General features: G+C 39.1%; 1 protein-coding gene across 1 annotated transcript; it reads left to right on the forward strand.

The window, feature by feature from the left end:
- Positions 1–1243: 1243 nt before the first annotated feature.
- Positions 1244–25027, forward strand: LOC104269836 (mucin-5AC-like; the record flags this gene model as incomplete). Its single annotated transcript, XM_009865261.1, has 31 exons — positions 1244–1316; positions 3020–3085; positions 4620–4688; positions 5406–5667; positions 6694–6808; positions 7276–7360; positions 7771–7880; positions 8352–8568; positions 8918–9043; positions 9908–10025; positions 10930–11068; positions 12787–12897; positions 13283–13352; positions 14116–14253; positions 14338–14502; positions 15260–15354; positions 16335–16461; positions 17007–17262; positions 17843–17892; positions 18499–18599; positions 18720–18871; positions 19407–19545; positions 19647–19760; positions 20083–20262; positions 20717–20956; positions 21529–21685; positions 22254–22382; positions 22714–22855; positions 23652–23695; positions 23790–23996; positions 24890–25027. Coding segments are annotated over exons 1-31 (4135 nt in total), but the record flags the coding sequence as incomplete, so codon positions are not given.
- Positions 25028–25943: the final 916 nt, after the last annotated feature.

The raw sequence follows: 25943 nt of genomic DNA on the forward strand, positions 1-25943 counted from the left end.
GAAACAAGCATAGAAAATCATGTCTTCAGGAAGCTCAGATGGTTACTTAGTCTGTTCCCCTGCCCGGGGGCACTAACAACAGCACTTACACCATTCTCAGGCAGACTTTTTTTAACCTGTTCTTAAAACCCGCCAGTAATCGAAATTCATCAATTATCTTGGGCAACTTGTATGAGTACTTCACCACTTCCCAATGTCTAACCTAAACTTCATTCTCAGTTTTAGACCTAATTATGTCTTGTCCTTTCACCAGAGAATATGGAGACCTTTTCAGTACCACCATCTCTGCGGGAGTTGTTCAACCCCATACTGAATTATGGGATTGGTCCTCCTACTGAAAGACTGTGTTTCTCTACACTCCAGGGTAAAACACTATAAAAAATTAATGCACCAAAGTAATATAGATGTAAATAAAAATATTAATATAGTCACAAAACATTGTTCCTAAGATACAGAACATTTCAACGGATGTTCTTGCAAATCAGTGTGTCTAGGAACAGCAATCACCAAGAAAACCTATATATTTATACTGTAGGTAGAATCAAACTGATTTGTTATGGTGAAATTGTGTTTGCTCAGAGGAGAAACAGCTTAAGACTGCCCATATTGGAAGAAGAATCTCTCAAAGAAAGGTCCATATTACTTGCTTTCCAGTGCTGAAGCATTTTCACGGCGTAGTTCTGTGTTGTGTCTAGCTTATGGATAAATTGTGACCTTAGTTGGAGTTTGATTTCTCCATTTTCACAGGCAAAGTAGCTACACAGGCAGGTGTAAACTCATTTTTAAAAATATCTGTGTCAGACAAAACTTCCTCGGGTTTTTTAGAAGCTGCCATTATAAGGAGGAAAATAAAAAAAAACAACGAACTAATTCATTCTAAGTTCTCGCTCAAAGTCACTCAGAAGTCCCTTAAATTGTATTTATCCCCTAACATATAACAATTTCAGAAGACTAAGCCTGAGCAAATTTCTTCCTGTTCACTTCTTGACACTTCATCAAAAAGAGCTGTAGAAAGAAGACTCCTCCTAGAGTGCAAATACCTGAGGGAAAGTCAGAGCATCCTCTATTTACCTGTGCACCTGTAAAGGAAAAGGAAAATGTCTGAAGCCCCACCTTTCAAGAACCTTGTGAAACAATCTGGGAACTGAGCCAAAACCTACTCTCTCACTATATAAGACTCGGGAGCAGACAGGTATTTCCTCAGAGGCAGGTTGTTCGGTACTTTCTACCGGACTTCCAGAAGATGGGCACAGGTGGTGGGACGCGAATACCACTATGGATATCAATACTAGCCCTTGCCATCACACAGATCAAAGGTAGGAGGATTCACTTGCTTGGCATTTTTACTGTTTTAAAGAATTTATAACTTGCTTCAGAGTTTGAAAAGTTTTTTTCCCCGGCTTTGTGAAGCTAATGAACTTGTTACCTTTATGCAAGATTTTCTGTTACAAATACTTTCCTTCCTAAGAGGAGGAAATCAACTGTCTTGAAAACTTATAATGCAGTCCATGCTCTCATCCTGTTTTCTCCAGCCAAAATCTGGAATAGCTCCCCTGAATTCAGTGGAACACACTCAGAACTCACCTTTCTACCAAAATGCCTCAAAATTTGCATTTGGATTTTCATGTCCACTCCAAGGTGGTACAGCACTTCCAAACTCCCAAACCAAAAGGTGCAAAAGTGGCTGTAGGAAGGAACAAAGCAGTGGAGTGTGACTGCATGTGTTATTAAAGATTTTGTTTGTTTTACTAGCTGATGATACAATATTGGAAAAAAAAAAGGAGGGATTTTACTAGAAAAACATTGGAGAACAGATTTTAAAAGTCCATCTATTCTTGCACATGAGGTTGCATAAAAGCTCACAGCACAGGGTTGGTTTTTGAGGGGGTGAAAACAAAAGGAGTTGCCTTAAATATTCCACGGGGGCAGATGAGTGGAAATATGGAAATACATTTTTTCATGTATGTTTAACCTGTTAATTTCCCTTAAATGTAACAACAATGTGAGATTTTAGTGCATTTTGATCTCAGAAGCAGATCCTATTGTATTATTTTACTCTTTCCTACTTCCAGATAATTCCACACTAACTTACATCAAAAAGTGGTAGTGTCAAAGAGTATCCCACCAAACAACTAGCTGTAGTATTACCACACAGTGCAATGGAAATGGGAAACTGCGATGCAGATGGCACGAGGCAGAGTGATGGAGCCATATAGCACGTGGAAAGAGAAGCAAAAAGCTCTCTGAGGCCAGGCAGTGGAGACGTTCAGAAGCACCATATGATTTATAACTCAGAACCAGGCACAACATACCCTTCCAACACCAGCTGCAGCCTCCCAGCCGGTGCAAAAAAAGGAAGGAACTTGGGGAGCTGCCTGTAGCTCCGATTTCAGCATTAAAAGCCCCCCCGGCCCCTTGCAGATTTTTGTGTGTGTTGCCAATCCATGCTGGGGTGGAATGGAGTGAAAAATGGTTTCTTTGCTACAAATAACATTTTGCTTTGGAGGAAAATCAACAGTTACAAATCTCTTGGAAAGATCTATCTCAGTGTGGCTTATTACAAGAAGTCCTTGAAATTGTAAAATACAGAGTAGATGGCAGGACCTATTTTTAAAGCCCTCTGGCTAGACAAAGGGGTTTATTGATGCACACAGTGATCATAAAAACTAAGAAAATGAAGTCTTTTATTTAAAAGGCTTATCTGAAAGGCTTATAAGGGTACCCAGAGGTACTGTGACAGAGTAAGGATATGTTCAAATTATCACTGGCATGGTTTTGATTCCTTCTCTGCAGTAATTTATCATAAAAACCACAAAAGCTGAAGAACTGGTATATGGCCATCACGGTTGCAAGTAGCACAGGTCCCAATGCAAATCTGACATCCTGTACATGAACAGAGCTTTTTCTGATTTTTGATATACTGACCATTGCACATTTAAACAGATATAATTGAAAGATGTTGAGGGAACTCAAGAAAATCAGTCATTAACATTATGCTTCTTCACTCTTTCTGATGCAGTTCATGCCCAGAACGATGAAGCAAATTCAGACTATGCTTCTCCACCCATCCTGCAGCGACAAAAAGGTAAGTATTTTTATGCTGATTGATTTCTAAGATTTTGTCCCAAATTAATTGGATTAATAATAAGATTACTAGAATCTTTTAATTTCTAGCTCTCCACTCACCTCCCCACACCCCCCAAAAGGAGGTTCCCAGCCAATCTCTGATTGCTTTAAACTGTAGAACTTCCTCTGAGATATGGCACGGTGGATCTGGTTTACCGATACGATAGAGTTATCTAATCTTCGGCTTCATGAAAGGTACATACCTTCTATCTAAGAGTGTATTTTCAGAAGAGGTGTGTGTATACATACGTATCACCACGCTACTCGATAGTAGGTAATAAAAGATACATTTTTCATGCTGTGTCAAGATGACTGCATCACAAGAGAATAAGAAAACTGTAACTACCTTAAACACTAGAATAATCAAGCACTACAAGACCATGCATGACACATAACTGTGCAGAGCAAACACCCTAACTGTAAAGTGTAAAATAAGGGTGGAAGGATACGACGCTGACTGGTACATTAGTGATGACAGGCTCAAACAATTAATCAGTAAGCCTGCCCTGCAATCTGCAGTTTGTGAGGTCACCACCCGGCAGTTAAAACAATGATAAACCCAAACTGGAATTGTGCCACAGATGAATAATAGTGAGTGCATTTAAGTATTTGAACAGGTTGTCAAGGAAGATAGTATGTGTTTTCCCTTAAAATCTTTACATCAAGGCTAAGTGATACTGTCTTTCTAAAACACGTTATTTGTCTTAGTGATTTTTTTTAGTCTAAATGCAGAAGTCAGTGGCTGATACTGCACAAACTAGAGTTTGGAAGTCATCAAATTCTGTGATTGATACTTTCAAGGGAGAAACCGCATCAGTTCCTCAAACTCCCATGTTAAGAAAAACTCATTGCAGGTTCTCTAAGTATTCTATTGCTTTTGTTGCTGGATCCAAAGAGAAAACATTGGACTTGGACACAGAAAATCTAGGGCTGGATCCTACCAATAGAAGTCTTTGCATGAAAAGCACATGGTTAAAGTTTCACAGAATTTAAACTGCTTTTTAAAAAAGTCTGCTCAGAGATGGTTGTGCAGAATTGTGTGTCTCAGCACAAAAAAAAGATACAAGCTTCAGAATAAAACTGCACACCTCCCGTTTCTCACCCGCTGCTTCTAACACGCTTCTGTAACTTTCTGCTTCTAACGTACTGAGAGGCGAAGGCTCAGACACAGACACTAGTGCTGCTTTTTCTGCATCGCTATTACAGCGCTGTGCTCCAAGGATCACATTGTTGCTTTGAGTTCAGAACATCAGGGCCCACATCAGGCGGGAGTCTGCAACAAATAATGGAAGAAAGTACCACAGTACCTGGTCTTTGGGATTTGGCTGGTGGTGAAATATATAAAAAGCACTGTGTAAAACCGCCAATAAAATCTTGTGGAAGCTTCCCCCTAGAATGCAACTAGCAGTAGGAAATGTTAATCACTAAAAAGACTAGTCAATCTCTATCCTTTTTTTTTAGGTCTTATAAAACTTACTCTTTTTTCTGCTTAGGTCTTCCACCGGCTTCAAAATCCCAAGTGAATATCATTCCACCGTTCCAAAACACACTGAAAGTAAAGGGTAAGTTAAATGGCTCAGATATCTGTGTTCTTGTTGATCACACAAGTGGAGAATGGAGTGACTGAAGAGATTAACAAATTGTGCAACAACCTTTAGCATCATAAAATAAAAAGTTAAAAAGTAAAGCAGTCAGCTCACCAGGTAACAAGGATAATCTAGATGTGATTCCAGTACTCAGCCTAGATTTTGTTAATATTATGCAGCTGTATTTAAAAAAAAAGTAAAAATTATATATTTATTTAGATATATAAGAATAATACTGGGATAAATCATCGCACAAGAACAATCAGGCACATGAGACAGAAGTATGTTTTAGAAGATACTGGCAAAAGCCCTTCAGCCATATGAAGTATGAGTGGCCCTCCCTAGCAGGAGTACTAGCTTGTTTTAAACTAACTTTAAGCTGGTTTTACAGTGAAAGTTTAGAATGTTATACAGTCAGGAAGGTATTTATAGAATATGGCTGTCAGCAGAACCAGAGCATTGGAAATAGTGACCTGAGAGGCCCTATATCTGTATGCAAAGCAAATTAATCACAGAAGATAATTGAACTAAATAAATAGCAGATCAGTAGACTAATAGCTTGACAAGAAGGAAAACATAGGATGGGCTTTTTAAGCAGAGACTAGTGAAAGAAATAAAAGGGGAAAAGCAACTAAAGGAAGGGTTCCTACATCAAATTATAGAAGATACTTAGTGCTTATTTTGAACCTGCAGCTGGCAACCCCTCTCACAATGGCCGTGTGTGCAGCACGTGGGGTAACTTCCACTTCAAGACCTTTGATGGGGACATCTTTTACTTCCCTGGGGTCTGCAATTACATCTTTGCCTCCAACTGCAAGTCTCCTTATGAGGACTTCAACATCCAGATCAGGCGTGCAACGGGGAGAAATGCTACCACAATCACTCATGTCATCATGAAGCTGGAAGGAACAGTGATTGAACTGAGCCACGGCTCCGTCCTGCTCGATGGCAAACCGTACGTTCATAACTTGAAAGTGTCAGCACTGCTCTTGCTCTCAGTGGGCTCTTGGAGCGAACATCCCTTTCCCTCAGCTGATCTCAGAGTGCTCCCAAGCAGCTGGAGGGCTCAGGTCCTTCCTGAAGTATTAACAAAAATAAGAGCGCCTGACAGTGAGCTAAGGGCCACTTCCGCAGACTATCTCTGTGTTCATTTTGCTCCGATGAGCTATGCCCCAGACATCACCCCACTGCTACAACTGTGTATGTATATACACGATTGAGTCTACGAACTGAATTCAGTCAAGGTGTTAGGTTTTACACCCTTTAAATTTCTACCTTCCATTAATTTTACTGGAGCAGGATCCTTGAGTGGGATTTTTGACGTCTTTTGTCGTTGCGCTGAGCAGTATGCAGCTAAGCAGTGATTGAAGCTTGTACCTGTGCTCATTTAAAACGATCTAGGGAAACTTACTATCTAGGTAGCAATGGTAGCGCTCACTTTGGTTTAGGGTGTGAAACCTATCCGAAATGCTGAGTAAATATTTAGGCAGCTATCCCACAGTGAGTGGTGTATTATAGCAGTTATGTACAGCGAGCTAGTCTCAAGGTTATCTTGGGTACACCTTTGTGAACGGCACTCATGTCACAGGAAACCTAAAGAGTATCCCTTTTTCATCAAGGGCTTCAAGGAGTAAATAGCAATATCCTGAAGCGTACTGCCTGCAAAGCAGAACCTCCCAGCGCTTTTTTGAACAGTGCAATCAAAGACGCGTGCCAACGTTTTATTGAGCAAAACATCATTAACGGATATAGCCAAAAAGGCACATCAGGGAAACCAAGGCTGACTCATTCGCACAATGAGAAGCAATTAAAGAGCCAAAATATTACAAACTTGTGCTGTCCGCATTTAGTCACTAAGCTGACTGATTTCCTTACCTCTGCACGTGGAAGCTTCTCAAAGAGAATGAGAAAGGGCATCACTGTGGATATTCAATGGATGTTTTGTCCCTATCCCTGCTGAATTACTGTGCTCTTTCCGCAGGGTTCACATGCCCTACAGCCACATGGGAGTCTTGATCGAGAAAAGTAACAACTATTTAAAAGTTTCTGCCAAGTTAGGACTGACCTTCCTTTGGAATGAAGAAGATGCCCTCTTGGTAAGAACACATCCCAAAAAAGAAAGCCTGTATTTTGAAAATAGTCCATTTACACCTTTGCAGTCTTAATCAGCCAGGCAGGCACTCGCACCTTTTGGATTTGTATGTATTTTTAATGTATTATTCTGCTTTCCAGCCTTCCCTCAATTTACTTTTTTCCTATCAAGCTCAGCTCGAGACAAACAGACCCCCAGTTATAACATTCCCATCTCACAGGGAAGTACTCCTCAGACTCCAGACCTGGCAATGAGCCAATGCTCACAGCCCCAGGGTTAGAATACGACCAAGCTTTTCTCGGTGGTCACTGACCTTCCCGACAGTGCCTACCTTGTTACCACACAACACAGCTTGCACAGCATACGTATGTCAGATTTTGAGTACATAACCAATATTGGTGTGGGCACTGTTCCTAACTGCCAAGGCTGACGTCATGATGAACCTAAGCTCTCTTTTCTCATTTCTTTTAGGTGGAATTAGATAAGAAATATGCCAATCAAACTTGTGGGCTTTGCGGGGACTTCAATGGAATTAACAATGAATTTAATTCAGGCAGTAAGTAATAAAACCCATTGTTAAGTATCGGTGCTTCATCCTTCTTTCTCTTAGCAGTGTGCTGTAACATAGGTTGTGGGTTGTATTAACTGCAAAACTAGAGATACTTACTTATGTATTTCTATGATATCAGATATACATAGAGTCAGGGCTTTGAGATGTATTAGCCTGCTAACAGCCCTGTTAGATCTTTTAAGACCTGCTACATGCAATTTTCTACTTGTTTTCAATAGTTAGGATCCAGTTCCTTGTACACCTTTTTCATTTCCTTTTACCTTTCATGTTATAGTGATATTATCTGGTAATCACTGCTCTTGACACAGCAGATAGTGCCACGAAAGAGAATATCTCCATACAAAACCCAGTAAATGAGTAAATTCTATTCTAATATTTGGACTGCTTTTTTACAGAGACAAAACTGACCCCCATACAGTATGGGAACCAGCAGAAGATGGATGGACCCACAGAGCAGTGTGATGATCCTATTCCTTCTGCTGTTCAGCTGAACTGCTCGAAAGAAGTTGTAAGGATTTCTCTCAAACTTTGTTTTCTTGCTGTAAAACACATTCTTCCTTTCTTTGGAGCAAAATTGTCAGAAGTGGAAACATATAGCATAAATGTGACTCAACTCTAGATTTGAAAAGAAAAATCTATTTTTCATTCTTTGCTGAAGTGATTACTAAAAAATTGCACCCCCTTCCAAGAGAAGACTGGGTATTTTCATGAAAGACACGTTAACTGAGGATGTCTTAATACAAAGAAACTGGGTAATGCCATCTGAGCTTAAAGTAACTCAAGATATGGGAGTTAATCAAAGGAGTTCTGTGTGTACTTGCCCTGTTGTTATAATTTTCCCTAAACATTTGCTTATGGCTACTGTTGGACAAGTTTCTAGACCAGAGAGACCTTTGGTTTGTTCTGCTACATGCCCGAAATAATTAGTCTTACATTTTCTAAACACTTGTCCTACCTTCTCTGGTTTCCCTCTTAGGCTTCTATCTGTGAGACAGTATTAACCAGTAAAGCATTTACAAGCTGCAACGTGCTTGTGGACGTTCAGGACTACATCAAAACTTGCATGCAAGACCTGTGTCACTGTGACAGCTCTCTGGCTGACTTCTGCATGTGCAACACCTTTGCTGAATACTCCCGGCAGTGCGCTCACGCAGGTGGACAGCCTCTGAACTGGAGAAACTCACAGCTGTGCCGTAAGTATCTTGGGAAGGGACTTTCACCGGTGCTTGCTGCCCATATCGAGTGAACTTCCATTATGTGAATATTTTTGCCTGAAGAAGACAGCCGTTCGAAGGGGCATGAAATTTTCATGAAATCATTTTTAACCTGAGCATACTCAAGACTTTGGGAATATGGAAGGTTAGAGGATTTTGCATTACTAACGGTTTTCAATCTATATCAGAAAGTCTAGAATACTACAGGCTCCACTCGAATCAGGATTCCCTATTACATCTTGACAGAAAACATCTGAAATTCAAATGCTGTTTTCTCAACATTTCAAAGGAAAAGCCAGCATTATAATACTCCTGTTTCAACTTTCAGCCAAATCATGCCCGTACAACATGCAATACCAGGAGTGTGGCTCCCCCTGTTCCGACACATGCAGCAACCCGGAGCGCTCGGCACTTTGTGAGGATCACTGCACAGATGGCTGCGTCTGTCCTCCAGGCAAGATTATCCCCTGCCCTTTCCTCCCAGCCCAAACTGCTAGAACATTCACCTTGGCACATTTAACAACCTTTCCACTTGATATCATTCTCATCACTGCTATTATTGCCAAAGTACTAACTGCATTTCTTACTTGATGCATATGCATCACTTATTTTCAGATTACTTAAAATGCCCTTTTAAACAACAAATAATGTGTATGTACATAATGATAGCACTGAGAATAAGTCACTTGGTTCCTAATAATACGGGTCTTCTATTCTCAGCATCCATATTCAGTTCACGGAAAGTATGTTACGTTTAATCACATTTTGCCCGCAGTGATAACTTGTTGTTAGCAAAGCTGCGCCTGATTCCCCAAACTACCAACCCCTTCCTGTCCTGCACTGGGTGTCTAAACAACAAGGAGCTGAGAGAGCACCAGGCACTGTGTGAAATCTGGTCTTCAGAGAATTCTGCATGAGAACTGGATATCAGTAGAAGACAAACAGTGCAAAAGTGTTCTCTTTGTGCATTGTTTCCTTGTGGGGCTGATGATTGTGGCTGTTCTGAGTGACTGCATGGTAGGATCTTCACCCCTTGCAGCTCTTGACTTCTCCTAGAAAACCCTCTGCTTTTAGGTATAAAAATACTAACTGTACAAGTATGTTCCTGGGCAGTCTTAGCAATGTTTTATCTATTTCACCTCATTATCTAGAAATTTTAGTCCTAATTCCAGTCTAACAAAGTCCGTAACAGAAAGGTCTCTTCGTTTTCTGTATGATAAAAAAGAAATGGAACATGCTTTCAGGCATCTGCCAGATATGTGTAAAAAAGCAGGTTCTGCCATGCACAAAACGAGTAACAGACCATTTCTTTTGCTAGGAATGGTATTTGATGACATTACTGGTACTGGCTGCATTCCCCGTAAAGATTGCCACTGTACCTATGAAGGTGAAACTTATGCTCCTGGTGCCTCCTTCTCATCTAAATGCAGATCATGGTAACATAGTCCCTTTCTCATACTTCTTTTTTTAGGTGCATTACTTGAACATTTTGAAGATTGGGAAAAATTACTAATTTCCCCTTAAAAAGAAATAACGAACTACTTATCAGCTGAAGTTCCTTGATTACACATTTTTACCAGATACTTAAATCTTTGTTTTCTCCTCACACTTGGAAGCAAAATTCTGAGCTGAGATATAGGCACTTCAATTTAAAGACCAATCAATTAAAGGAGACAATCAAATGCAAAAACCAGAGGTGTTTAAAAATGTGAATTACTGGGTTACATCCTTTGCAGCACTTCAGTGTAATATTAGGGTGCTCATGTAAATACTAGAAAGGACATGACATTTAGGAACGTGTTGCATTAGATGGAGTGGGAGATCACATTTAAGAGGCATGCTTGACAGATAAGATACATATATTTTCAACATCACTATAGTTACTGAAGTATTATTGTATAAGTGTATGCAAATGCTCAATGATAATGGTTGGACTTGATGATTTTAAGAATCTTTTACAACCTAAACAATTCTGTGATTCTGTGAATACAAGAACCACAAACATGCATGTTATTTTGAAGAAATAGTTAATATGTTTGAAGATTAAGTCACGCTCATGGAGATGAGGGGGTGATCCTTCAAAGGCAGACGAAAGGATGCCAGGGTCACCAGGACTGGATTCTATCCAAAGACTGGAAATGAGCAGCAATATATATAAAAAATTCACTAATATAAACGTGCCTGCTCCATAATCATTCTGAGATTTCAAAGCACTGTTGGTTTCTTTGACAATATGATCAATGCTTCAAGAGGAAAATTAAGGCATCAGCTGCCCTTGTTGTTTCTTATTTCATTTACGCTTGCATTACCCAAGGTTACTGAATGCCTTCTTCATTTCAGTACCTGTGCTGGAGGTGAATGGTCTTGTATCACCCAGTCATGTCCCGGGACTTGCAGTATTGAAGGAGGCTCCCACATTTCAACATTTGATGAGAAACATTACTCCTTCTTCGGGGACTGTAGCTATGTCCTAACCAAGGTAAAAATAAGTCACTATCCTTGCTAAAGTGATACGCTTTTATTACGTTTTTATTATATAAATGTTATAAATTATATATAATGTTTTTATTATATAAAATGCTGCTTAATTAAAACTACTGGTAGTCACATTAACTTTCAGAAATTCAACATGGAGCCTTACATAGATTTAAAGAGGCTTTCTGTCAGGGTTATAATAAACAAATAAATTGTAGTAGTTTTGCATTCTTTGATCATTGTTTAAAACCTGCAGTTTTTAGGTTCCATGAAGCGATCTCCATGCTTCCTGTTATTTTTTTAAATAAATATTGCCTGTCTGAAGCTTTATAACTACTTCTTTCTGAGCAATGTGTTATTGCACCAATTGGTGCTCTCCTTTTTGTCCCACTTAATATAGTTCAATGGCTTACCTGATTAACAGTACTCATAACAGAGTTGTTATTAGACAGAATCCATGTGAGAGGAGTTATTTTATTAAGACAATCAACCCTTCAAACAGTTTTTCCCAGTAAACATAGAAGACTCGAGTTTAAAAGCAAAAAGCTAAGAAGTCATACATGTATTCTAAAACCTGAATTAAGTTGATGACTTGAAAAATACCTAAGACTTACTGGAATTTTTAGATTGGTAGTGACTGAATTCCACATAGCTATGAATTCAGAACACTAGGTATACTTGTTGTTTATCTCTAATGGATGAGTGATGTAAACAATTTTCACAAAGACTACATATGGAATGTGTTCTCAAAAAGCTCAACTTAGGAATGAGCTAGAATGAGGAAATTTAAAAATAGATTAGACTAAATCAATGAAACTTTTAGATGAGATTCACAAGCACCAGGCTTGAACCACAATGGGAACATAGATCAGACTTATACGTTAAACTCTCCACCACATAAAATTAGATTCTCAGAGGCGCTGTAGATACAAAAAACCTCTAAGTTTGAACACAAAAGGTGAAAAAGTCCACAATTTTAACATTAAATTTCCAGATGTCCGAAATTCTGCAGCTCAGTTGTCCTCCACATAATCTTCATCACACAAAGAAAAGGATAGGACAAGTTCAGAATCACAGCCTTCTGCCTTAATGTCTTGGCCATTAGGCACATTTTAAATATACCGCATAGAACACAGTCCAATGAAAATCAGAACCAAGAGAAAACACTGAATTTTGCCTCTATTCAGTAGTTTAGCGAGTAGTTATTTTAGCTTCATTTTCTCCTATGAGAGGATATTTAAATGCACATTTCCTACCTTTTAGAAGAACGCACAAATCCCTGAGCTTTTTGATTATCTACTCCATCCAGAAGAGATTGGAAACAATTTTTCTCCTCTCTCAGCTAAACACCATAACCACTGGGCAGGAAAGACACACTTCTGTCTTCTTCTCTAGAAATCAGCATTACCTAAACACTAGGAAGTTTTAATGGTCAGCTTAATGTGTCTCACTTGCCCTTGAATGTCAGGAGTAATGGACAGCTGCCACGGTGCAGTCTGCATGAGTTGCAGCTTACTTAGTGACTGTACACCTATAGTTAAGAAGACATGAGCAGGAAGAAAAGGAATAAGCAACATTTTAAAAGACTCATTTTACTACAAATGCCATTTGAGAGTGAGCCTTTTTAACGTAACGGCTTTACGTTGTGTTAACTTTATCGTATCCCTTCTTAACATACTATAACAAATCCTTTTAACAATATACTTTGTTTTCTTCTTCTAGCTCTGTGACAGCAATGAATTCACTGTTCTGGGAGATATCCGCAAGTGTGGCCTGAGTGACACTGAGACATGCCTCAAGGGTGTAGCTGTCAGCCTAAACGGAGGACAAACTGTAAGTCGCTAATGCAGGCACCGAACATGCTGCAGGCATGTTTTCAAAGCTTGACAGACAATTAGTTTGCAAACGACACAACAGCTGAGACAGGAAATCTGCACATCTTAGTTGTTGTATCTCATTGGAACCGTTTGCAAAGAAAAACTAAGAATAGGTACATTGGAGTCAAGATCCTAGTAGTTTCTTCTCATTTAGTTAGCTTTGGGCTCTTCAGCAGACCACGGTAGTAAAGATTAGAGAAATAGTATTGGAATCAGAACATCATCACAGTGTCCCCCACTTCTTTTTCCTTTATCCCAAACAATACTAGATAGAAAATATTTAGAAAGTGCTTTACCTTTCCTAAATAAGTTTGATAATCGTTGCCTTTTCTTGCGGACAGAACATCGTGATCCAGCCTTCCGGCAGTGTATTTGTGAATATGATCTACACACAGCTGCCATTCTCTGCAGGTGAGTTCCTCTGGAAGACTTCTGTAATGTTTCTCATTTTTTACTTTAAAATGTTAATCTAAAGCCAAATTCTACCTTTGGTTACCCTGCAGCAAATCCAAGGTACTCCAACAGAGCGTAGTCTCTCATTTTAAAAGTAATAGGATTTGCCTACTCAACTCATAATTTTACCAAAACTATAGTCTAATATTAGCAACATCTAATTTAATGGAGATTCAACTCAAGGAAACAGTATCATTGCATGCTTCCAGATCCAGACACTGCCATAAGAGAGGAAGGAAAAATTCTGATATGCAGCGAGACTCCAATATCCCAGGTTGTTTAGTTCGCTGTGTTCCCTCCGTCGCTTTGCTTGGGGCACATCCATCACTGGAGAGTTTCTCTCACACCAGTTCTTTCAGATACTACTGCACCTGTACAGAAAGCAAACCCTGAAAGGACAGAATAGGTTGGAGCCTACCACTAAACCACGCTGTATCATTTTCATCAAGTAAAGGTGGCCTTTTAAACAGCCACAGAAGTGTGAGTTCTTCCCCTTATTTTAAAAACTCTCAGAAAGTGGAGGAGTTTATACATTTATTGTTTAGGGTAAAGACAGGCTGTTTTGGTGTTGCATTTGAAATCCTGCATGGATCATTTTCCCCCCGGTACTTAAGAAACTAGGATCACATAAAACACAGCTGTAGAATCCCTCTGTATAATGAAGTTATTTCAACTGCTTGTCTCACATGAAATTATAACACTTATGTTCTTCTGTCCCTAGCAAACATCACCATCTTTAGACCATCATCTTTCCACATCATTCTGCAAACAAACTTTGGTCTCCAGTTACAGATTCAGCTCGTGCCTCTCATGCAACTTTTTATAGACTTAGACCCATCACATAAAGGGCAGACCTGTGGTAAGTGATCTTATCCTAAGAACTGCCCTCATCAGTACACCTCATTCCGCAGGAGACTTTCACAGCCCATCTGCTTCCTTTCAGGTCTCTGCGGAAACTTCAATGACGTGCAGACAGACGATTTCAAAACCACCAGTGGTGTAATAGAGGGTACTTCAGCTGCCTTTGGCAATACTTGGAAAACTCGAGCTGATTGTCCTGATGCCAAAAATACCTTTGAGAACCCCTGTACTCTCAGCATACAAAATGGTAAGCTCAGCATACAGTAACCTCTTCTATTCTGTTTTAAGATGGAAAGAAGGAAAAAGCTGGTTAACGATCAACCATTCAGCCAAGATAACAGCAGACCACTTGCGCACACACAGCTTTCCTCAGCTGACACAAGAAGTCTTCAATTAATAAATAATAACTAGGATAATATTTCTGATCTTCAAAAATACTCCTTTGGATAAAGAAAGCAAGTATTTTTGTCAGCTTACTTAAGGGAAAGCGGAACCATACAGTGCATCAGGGATCCATTCCTGGAAAGGACTGATTGCCATATAGGAAAAAAGCTGTGCATAGCCCCACTAAAGGCTGGACTCATTGTGATCCTTCCACTCTTAAACGGAAAACCAGACTTACAATTCAGAGCTTTGTAGCTCTCGGGCTCCATTTCAGCCAATAAAATACAGAATTTTTGAGTATTCACAAGCCACTCTTCTGTTTTCTGAGATGAACTAATGTATTTTTAACTCACAATTGAACCTTCTTTTTCAAAATTCAGCTAAGCATGTCTCAGTTTATTCCACAACAACTACCATAAATTAAGAGCATTCAGGTTATGAAGAGTTCATATTTCAGTATAAAGGAAGTGAAAGACTGTCTGTATTCCAGCAAATATAGAGCTGAATTCCACTGTAAAGTTAAGGTTCTGCAATTTCCCTGAAGGAAGCGTAGTTACATTGAGACATGAGTTTAGCCAATGAAGTGCAACAGAAATTCTTACCATGTTTTCAATTCACAGACCAGTATGCTCAGCACTGGTGTGGACTGCTCTCTGATACCATGGGACCTTTTGCTGAATGCCACTCAACGGTGAATCCTGAAGTTTACGAGAAGGTACTTGACTCTTAACTTCTTCCCATTTAAAAGAAAAACTCTCAGATTTCCGATAGTAACAGCTGAGGCGATACCTTGCCAATTGGGAGAAGATGCAATCACAATAGTTCTTTTGAAGCCAAGGGTTCATTTATGTCTACGTATCACCACAGTTACTCTTTTGTAAAGATATCTTTTGTTCCATTCCCAGGAGGATAAACTTAGAGGCGCATTCTTGCTGCCCATATTTTTAGGTACTAACCTAAATGCCTAAGCTAGGAGCTTGGACTCCTTATCAGGTCAAAGGAAAAAAGCCATCCCTCCTGAGAAATAAAGAAATCTTCAGTCAGAATCTTAACTAGCAACTAAACTGAACTGCTCTCAGAGGGCTTTTGCACATATCCAAGGACAAAGCAAGAAAGGAGTGTAAGAAGCAACAAGCAACAAAGAGATTTAGATAAGATGTGAACAAAAGTGTTCCAGGAATCCAAGGTGATGAAGCTCTGGAAGAGATGACCTGGGGACTTTACAAAGTCTCCCTGTTATTGGAAATCTCCAAGATTAACATCTTCCAGAATGACAACATTATAGTGACCTTGTCCATCAGAGCAACACATTAAATGACTTCTTGTTTTCTTTGCTACTCTGATGTAGAGTCCAAACTCCTAAGCTTAAGCCCTAAAGACTGGGTGGCATCAAATACTCTCTACTTCTTCTAAGCATATATGGTACAGTAGCAACAAACTGGAAGAAGCTGGGAAACCTACCAACACCTGAAAGAGTAAAAATGAACACGAAAAGGAAATAATAGTTTTAAATTCTGGACCTCTAATTTTCTCTCCTTGCAAAGCGTCTTTTTTAGTGAAATCTTCAGATGAAAACCAGGCATATGCATATGGTACACTCACTTTTAGCTCTAGTGAATATGACACTGCAAAAATTATAGCGCACCAGGGCTTGGAGAGGACAACCTGACGATCATATGTCATCCTCTGTTCCAGAACTGCATGTTTGACACATGTAACTGTGAGAAGAGTGAGGATTGCATGTGTGCTGCCCTCTCCAGCTACGTCAGAGCCTGTGCTGCTAAAGGAGTTCTCCTCACTGGATGGAGGAACAAAGCCTGCCGTAAGTTCTACAGCCCTTTGCCTCTTTAAAATGACCATCTAGAAATCCACACGCAGCAGCTCTGAGGGATTCTCACTGTAAATTGTGCTTTAAGTATCACATTGACTTTCAAGAATTTAAGGAGGAAGGAAGAGCAGTAAGCAGGGAGAAACATAAAAAAGAAGCTTTGTTCGATTACTTGCTTAGAACCAGCAGAATCAACATGGACCCCAATACCCTTGCAATAGGAATAAAGGGGGGTATTTCTCAATTTACTTTGACACAAAATATAAAAACAGCAATGAAGAAAAAACACACTATGCATCAATATGACTGAACTTTCTTCTTTTTTTAACCTGTACAAAACATTTGCATTTGTGACACATCTATAGGGAAAAATTCTGCTCTATCAGTACAAAACAAAAACTACACCATCAAGGATATCAGTAAAGCACGTCTACATACATCATCACGTATATCATACATACTTTATGTCAAATACTACAGGTATACCCACACTGAATCTTAAATGAACCTCAAATGCAACTGACCTTTTTACTCTCCAGAAAAATACACCACCTCATGTCCAAAATCCTTGGAGTACACTTACAATGTCAACTCCTGTCAACCGACCTGCCGGTCTCTGAGTGAGCCCGACGTCACATGCAGCATCGCATTCGTCCCCGTTGATGGCTGCACCTGCATAAACGGAACCTACATGGATGAGAATGGAAAATGCGTCCCTGCTTCCAGCTGTCCTTGTTACTACAAAGGAACGCCTGTGTCTTTTGGAGAAGTTATTCATGATAACGGTGTTGTCTGGTAAGAGATTTGTGAGTGAAAGAGTGAGATTGGATATGGGCAATCATGAAACCTTCTGTACATTACGCAACCTATTCAAATCAAATGCATTTATCTCCCTTATAATTTTAACACCAAAAAAAATCACAGATCCTCAAGAACTGTCGGGGCTATTCATGTTTGGAAGATGGTACTTAGACTGTAACAGGAATTCAACAGACCTTGGCTAACAGCCTCACCCACTTGCTCCCCACCATGCATACTTTTCTTATGCTTGACTGCAAAATACTTGTTCCCTGGTGGAAGATGCTTAATAATCCCGTTACAGATTATTCCCATTATTAATGAAATCTGAACTATTCTGAAGGACAGTTTTTAACCAGGCAAATGGACAGAGCAAACCTGTCTGTACATAGAATATACTTACTTTTTGGTCTGTTCTAATATAAAATGGTTTGGAATGGTACAAACTGTTCTCATAAAGGACGTATTCTCTCTGTTTTATCACAGAATAATTTTTCATTATTTCAAAATCATTAGGAAATAGCCTGAAATTTAACAATGAAAAGCAAAACCATATCCATTCTGGTTTTTTTTGTAGCACTTGCACCTATGGAAAGCTGAGCTGCACTGGAGAGAAACCTGAACCTGGTAACGTATCACAGAAGATTTTCTTTAATTCTCCCTATCCATCTTCACCCTTTTCAATTCTTTCTTTTTTTATCACAATGATACAAATTTTACAAGTATAAAATCAAACAATGAAATGAACTGATGACTTCTGTGATGTAGAGCATATTCCTAAAATATAAACAAACACCGTCTTACCTTTCAGATGGCTGAAACAAGTTATAACCCCCTGCATTAACCCAGGGGAAAGAATACTTGGTCACCTCACAGAATTTAGGAGAAAATCATCCACATTTTAAATGAAGTAAAAGTACTAAAATCCTAAAAAATACAAAGTAAACCAGGATCTTCTTTTCCTTGTTTTGTTTTGTTTTTTTTTCTGAAAGGGAATGTTTCACAAAGCTAACTAAACATTAATTTCTATGAGTAGTCCAAGCATAAGCACAAAAAACACATTAGCATGACTTCAAAACAATTTTCAGTTTCTCTTTCTGGTCAGATGCATGATATTAAGGTACACAAAGGAGTTGTTTGTTTGTTTCTGTTTCTTCAGTATACACTAAGGAAAAACAAAGATACAAACACATGGGTCGATCTCATATTTCTTACGGCTTTTCTCTCTTTCAGTCTGCAAACATCCCATGGTCTACATTGACTGTGGCAATGCCACTGCAGATGTGATAGGAGCAGGATGCCAGAAGAGCTGTCAGACTCTAGATATGGAATGTGTAAGTCTAGACTCTTTACATCCAGTTAAAAGCCTACTAAACTTTTATAGTTACCAGCTGTAGCTGGACTTTTTCACCAGGGAAGTGTTTCAAGTCATGTTTTCTACATGGTCCTTACAGTACAAAACCCACTGTGTCTCTGGCTGTGTATGTCCTCATAATCAAGTGTTGGACGGCAAAGGTGGCTGTATAGCTCCAGAAGACTGTCCATGTGTTCACAACGGGAATTTCCACAGTCCAGGAGAATCAATCAGAGTTGGCTGTAACAACTGGTAAGAGCATATTCGAAAATATTATTCTCAAGCTTCGAAAAGGAAATAGTTTAAGCTCTAGGTGAATTATCGCATCTCGCTCTAGCAATATCAAGGTTTATAGGAAGGAATCCTACATAAGATGATCCACGTAGTACCTAAAAAGCAAGTTCTGTCTTTTTTCACAAGGACAAACAGCACAGTAATTGCAAGTCCCCAAAAGAACAACATGGTTTGGATGTTGTCATATTTGTTCAAGTCAAGAAACCTTTTTTCCTCACAGGCAATCCCTACATCCAATAAAATTTGGAAATGTGATAGATTTGAAGTATTTTCTAACCCAAATTATTCACGACATCATGAAGTAATACAGTCTTTGGGAAATCCCGAAGGCTCTTGAGCTATGCTGCGTTTCAGAGAATAAGCAAACCTTATTTTTTTCATTACAGGCTTCACACATTCTAAAATCAGATTGATGTACACGCAGGAAAGCACATATAGCTATATCATGTGTATGTCTGGTTATTACATTGGGAGTGCTTTTTGTCTTATGCAGCACATGTAGAAACAGAAAATGGCACTGCTCTGAGGAACCTTGCCTGGAAACCTGTTCTGTCTACGGAGATGGGCACTACACCACCTTTGATGGCAAACGCTTCGATTTTGAAGGAGACTGTGAATATGTTCTGATCCAGGTAATGAAGTTCTTCCCAGATTTTTGTGCTATTGAAGTACCTTGCATTTTCCATATGACCATGGAGCATAGTTAATGCTGAATATCACTCCCCTGTTTCAGAACTACTGTGGTCAACAAGGTATGAATCATGGAACCTTCAGAGTCATCACTGAGAACATTCCATGTGGCACTACAGGAACCACCTGCTCTAAATCTATCAAAGTTTTCCTGGGGGTAAGTATGATGTCCTTTAGTAAGTTGTACCCTGCGCCTAACGCATCAGAAGGACAGAACAACCTATCCTAGACAGATTGCATCATAGAAATGTCCTCCACTGATACTACACTTCTTTGCTCACTGCTAGCAATTCTGCTCTCTGCTAGAGGGAGCAAAGGAGGGAATTCTAAAGTGAAGTTGCTTAACATGACATCACTGAATAGAATCATTTTGATGATAATAGTTATTATTTCAATAACACTTCCTGGCAATATATGAAACTGTACGCAATAGGTGACTTTTTTTAATTTGCCTCTAACTTTTTCTTTTCTTGTCCTAGAACTATGAGCTAGTACTCAGTGATGGGCGCTCTGATGTCATCCAGAGGGCACCTGGAGGAGAAATGCCATTCCAAATCCGTTCCATGGGCATCTACATGGTGGTTGACACTACAGTTGGCCTGATACTCATGTGGGACAAGAAAACCAGTATATTCATCAAACTCAGTCCCAGCTTTCAGGTACATTTTAAAATCTGAAACTTGGATAAAATAATTTTTGAAATGTGTTTGTGTTATCCCTCAAAGATAAAAATGGAAATTCAGGCTGTAACCAGAAGACTGAAATAGCAGCAACTGTGTATTTGTGCTTACCTAGATTGTATACTACACTTTTTCCTTAAATTATGTTCTTGAGCAATGGCATAACAGCAACTATATCAGTATCTTTCTTCATAAAAAGCCCTGTCTGAAGAGGTATGTTCAGGATTAGACTAATTAGGTTAATACTAAGAATAAAACCCATGAGTCTACTCTGCTTCTTATCTTTATCCTTTCTAAAAACAAAAATGACCAAGACTGCTACTGAAGAAGCCTAGATGATCTTAAACAAAATCCATCCTGACATCTGTTACTTACAGATACTGAAAAACTGTGCCTTACTGACCTTTGTCATGTTGTGTTTACCCCCACACAGGGAAATGTCTGTGGACTTTGCGGAAACTACGACGGCAATGGAAATAATGACTTCACCACTCGCAGTCAGTCTGTGGTAGAAAATGTGCTGGAGTTCGCCAATAGCTGGAAAGTGTCTTCCAGCTGCCCAAATGCCAATCGTACCAACGATCCATGCACTGCGAACCCATACAGGAAAGCCTGGGCACAGAAGCAGTGCAGCATCATTACCAGCGAAGTGTTTGCCAAGTGTCACTCCCAGGTACGACAAAACTTCAGTCTTAAATTCTTCCAGGCCAGAAGTTACATTAATTTTCACGTGGGATAGCTGAAATATAAACTAAAATACACTTTGTCATGCTTGACAAAGTCAAGTCAGACCAAGTTCTAGGAAGACTGCACAAGTATTTTCACTTTCTTTTTTTTCTGCTTGTGCCCTGAACTAGTACACCACAGAAATTGATGGTTTTTTTAATAGAAGGGATAAACACAGATAAATCTCAGGATATGCTTCTTTACTAACAGCGTAATTTTCTACTAATATAAACATCAGCCACCTGATACATCTGACTGTGTGCTAGCTTGTAGTAAAGTAACAATAATCTTTCTGTGAAAGTATCTTCAAATCATTCTTGGCATTACAGCTTAGTAGTAAAAGTTTATTCTGCATCTTCCTCTTGATTTTTCAAAGCATTCTCATGGTTCCTTCCTTTCTTATCTTGCTCACGTGTACAGAGCTGTCAGTTTCAGATACTTTGTTCAGTATTTTCTGGGACAGCCAATGCCTTTTCTAAGAGGACAAATGCATGAAAACTCCAATGTTTTCTCCAACAGGTTGAACCAAATGAATATTACCAAGCATGTGTGGATGATGCCTGTGCCTGCGACACTGGAGGAGACTGTGAATGCTTCTGTACAGCAGTAGCCGCCTATGCTCAAGCATGCAATGAGCTGGACATCTGCATTTCATGGAGAACTCCATCCATCTGCCGTGAGTTTCACCCTGCTACTTTTTGAAGGGGTCTAGAGGGAAAGAAAACAGAGAAAGGAGAAAGAAGAACAAGCAGAATGAAGAAAGAAAGGATAAAATTGTGTTTCTAAGAGGACTGCTATTTTTTAAATTTGGCCAAAAAAAACCCACCCCAAAGCCAGCTGGGTAAATCCCTGGAAGCCAGTCTATCATCTTAGAACGAAAGCACTGATAATAACTTTACCAGTGGTGTCATTAGTGTTCAATTTTCTTGTCAGTCACAATATGCAACTGATGAAGTATAATACTGCATTACACTCCCACTTGTACATGAATACTAGTGCATACTAGCTAAAATCAGCGATTCAATTAATTGATTTTTCATGCTTAATGTGTCACTCTGTTCTATGCTTTACAATTTTATTGGTGTCAAAAGGTGGTAGAAGTGTGACAATTGTATTAAATCAGAAATCAGGCAATATACTGTTCACCACCTATATGATTTATGTTGGGATTTTTCCTCAGCAAAACTGAAAGACTGTAAAGCAAAAGGATCAAAGGTTTTTTCTGTCACTTCTCCCTTCTCTAGCTCTCTTCTGCGACTACTACAACCCGCAAGGGGAATGTGAGTGGCACTACCAGTCGTGTGGAGCCCCTTGTATGAAGACCTGCAACAATCCAAGTGGGAAGTGCCTTCACGAACTGAGAGGTTTAGAAGGTAAATATAATTATGCCCATCTAATTCTACTGAGAAAAAGCTAACATGCAATATGATTAACAAATGTTACAATATGTTTAAAATGGAAATTATAAGAAGATATTTTCTAATTGGTATCTTACTCCGTAACGGATCATGATCTTGTTTGGAGTGAAGAGGAGGACAAAATGCCCCAAGGCTTAATGTTCAGTCAAAGGAACAGCAGTAACAGAGTCTGAAATTCCACTTATCATAAGGGCTAAGTTGGGGAAAGCTGATAAAAGCAGAGTATAGAGTTACTTCTGCTTGCAAAATGCCTAGTGTCAACAAAATTCTCAATTTTTTATTGCAGGCTGCTACCCACACTGTCCAAAGAATCAGCCCTATTTTGATGAAGAAACCATGACTTGTGTTTCTAACTGTGGTTGTTATGAAAATGGAAAGAATTACAAACCAGGAGTGCGGATGCCTTCAAAGCAGAATTGTCAATCATGGTAAGATTAGTAAAGATTTTTAAATGTTGGGTTTAAGGTTGTGGAACATAATTCATTATGCATTAAACCTTTTGTTTGCCAACAGGAACTAGGCCTGTCATAGACTGCTAAATAATGTCTAATTTCTTTTCCCAGGAACTTAAATGATGACATGGTGAAGTATTTCAGCATAGAGAGATTAATTTACTACTTATTCTATATTCTAGTTAAAGTATTTTTAAATTTAAATTATTACTATTATCGTTTTTAAATTAAGTAAAAATAGATTCAGTTAATAATGGTTATGGCAGTAGTCTGGTAATTTTCATTAATATCTAAAACCATGATGTGAAATCGTTTAGAAATTAGCAGACAGCTAAACTTCATGGGTTTGAGCTTTCTTCGGTTACGGCAGTGGTATTTGCATATCCGCAACAATCAACGAGTATTCCCACACAATCTGTCGGAACTGATGACACATTGAAACAAGTGCTGCTAAGTCGTCTATCAAATAGCGTAAAGTTAGCAGGACTGGTTGTGAAGCAGTTAATACCTGTCCTAAAATACCTTCAAAGATAAGGATACTACAGGCTTAGGATGCTGGCACGGAAGAGTTGCCTTCCTTGCCAGAAAACTGAGTGATCCTACCCAACCTTAATTTGTACAGCAGACCTGAACATCTCACTCTGACAAGTTAGGGTCCTTCTACATTTAAACACACAATGAAGAGCAAAGAATTGAGAGAAAAAAATTGAAGCAGTAAAATGATGTCAGGAACTAATATATTGACATTCATCATCTTTTTTCTCTTTTACAGTGAATGCACAGATCATGGCAAAAAATGCAAATATGATGAAAATGGTATGTTGGTAAAATTGTTTTTATCTGAATAGGATGTATTTGAGGTATCCTGTGTTTCGGATAACAAGGAATACCACTCTCTTTTGATTCACAGAATGTGTCTGCATTTACGAGGGTGAGATATACCGTTACAAAGATGTGATCTACAATACTACAGATGGTATAGGAGGGTGTATTCTCACAACCTGCGGTCCCAATGGAACTATCCACAGAGTTGTCGAAGAATGTACAGTCACAACATCACCCACAACAGGAACACCATTTTCCTTCAGCACTACATCACCCACCACTACTTCCACAGGTAAACCCTTTATAGTCCATAGCAGCATATTCTCTTCATTAGTGAGTAAAATACAACTATAAAACCATGCCCATACTCACAACAGTGAGCATTGAGCTACTGAAATTTTAATTTCTAAAATTCCTATTCAGCATTACTCAGTCTGGTAATGTCTAATTCCTATGGGCACATGTTGTTTAATGAAATAAATATTCAGTATAAAATTTAGAACAGAAAGCTTTGAAATCACAGAAATCGTCAGCACTGCTGGAATACATTAGTCATTTTCCAGCCATTTCACAACGAGAATCCACCTGTAAAAGTTTCTGGACTGCTCTCAGAGTAAACCATTTCCTAAGACCGGAGCTAAAGTAAAAATTGTAGGGGTGCTTCTAATGCTGCATATGACATCTTTTACTTCAAATGGAGGACCAAAGATAATGTAGCATATTACATGAGGAGTCAACTCATTTGAAAGAAAAATGTACCTATGAATGGATGCACAGACGAAATGTTACTCTTTCCACTGAATTTGAATAGGGCTTTGACATCCCAGAGACATTAGTAAATACTGAAGCAAGATACAAACCAAGCAACTACACTGAATGAAACGTGAAAAAGCGTGAGCTTTTTTTTTCTCCCTGACATGTATCAATTATGCCTGAGAGCTGTTTCAGTGCTTTGTGAAAGGTAATTAGCGTTCCCTTGGGAAGTGACAGCTCCAAGTACAGCAGTACACTAAAAGGCTGGGCGATGGATTTTCTGTTCTCCTTCATATTAAACTATAAGCACACTAAACTGATACACTACAGGCTCACAAGGCAAGCAGATGAGCTCAGGAAAACATTCAGCTCTATATAATAAAAAAAGAGAAATTGTACAGGAGTTTATTCTGGTCCCTTTCTCTTTCACAGTGTCACCAACTACATCAGTATGTGTTCATGAAGTCTGTAAGTGGTCAGAATGGTATGACGGGAGTGTGCAGATCCCTGGCTACAACGGTGGAGATTTTGAAACCTTTGATGACTTGAGAGCTAAAGGTTATGAAGTCTGTAAAGCTCCACGGGCTGTTCAATGCAGAGCGGAGAAATTCCCTAATATACCACTGGAAGAACTTGGCCAAAAAGTAGAATGCAGTAAAACAGTTGGACTTACATGTTACAACAGAGATCAAATTTCGACAATGTGTGAAAATTACGAAATCAGAGTCCTATGCTGCGTTTTCGTACCATGCTCTTCCACGACATCTTTCATGACAACACCACCGATCACAACCACAACGAAGAGCACAGAAACAACAATTTCAACTGAAGAAACAAGCACTGTAACACCACAATTTAGTACAACTGAAAGTACAACATTCACATATTCAACTACTATGGAAACAAGCACAAGTACAACCGTAACAACAACACCTGCCACCACTTCTCCATCAACATCACCTCTTTGCATAAAAGAAGAATGTCACTGGTCAATCTGGTATGATTCCAGCTACCCTGAGTCTGGATACGATGACGGAGATTTTGATACAGTTGAGAATATTAGAAAAAAGGGATTCAGAGTCTGCGATAACAGAAAGGCGGTTGAATGCAGAGCAGTGCGGTTCCCTAACACACCGTATAGACTCTTGGAACAACATATAACATGTACTGCAAAAGAAGGACTGATATGCTACAATAAAGACCAACTACCACCCATTTGCTACAACTATGAAGTAAGATTTCAATGCTGCGAAAATGTAACAATACCATGTGAGACGCCAACTGTGCCCTATACAACCACACAAACAACTGAAACAACACAGACAACTACATCACAAACACCACCCATAATAACCAAACATGAAAAAACTACAACATCAAAACCTCCACCAACACAACCTATTCATAAAGAAACTACAACACAACCAACAACACAGACATCCATCACAGCCACGACCTCAGAAACCACCTCGCAAACCTACACCAC

The sequence above is a fragment of the Apaloderma vittatum genome, unplaced genomic scaffold (assembly GCF_000703405.1).
Source record: "Apaloderma vittatum isolate BGI_N311 unplaced genomic scaffold, ASM70340v1 scaffold4190, whole genome shotgun sequence".
Taxonomy (NCBI): Eukaryota; Metazoa; Chordata; class Aves; order Trogoniformes; family Trogonidae; genus Apaloderma; species Apaloderma vittatum.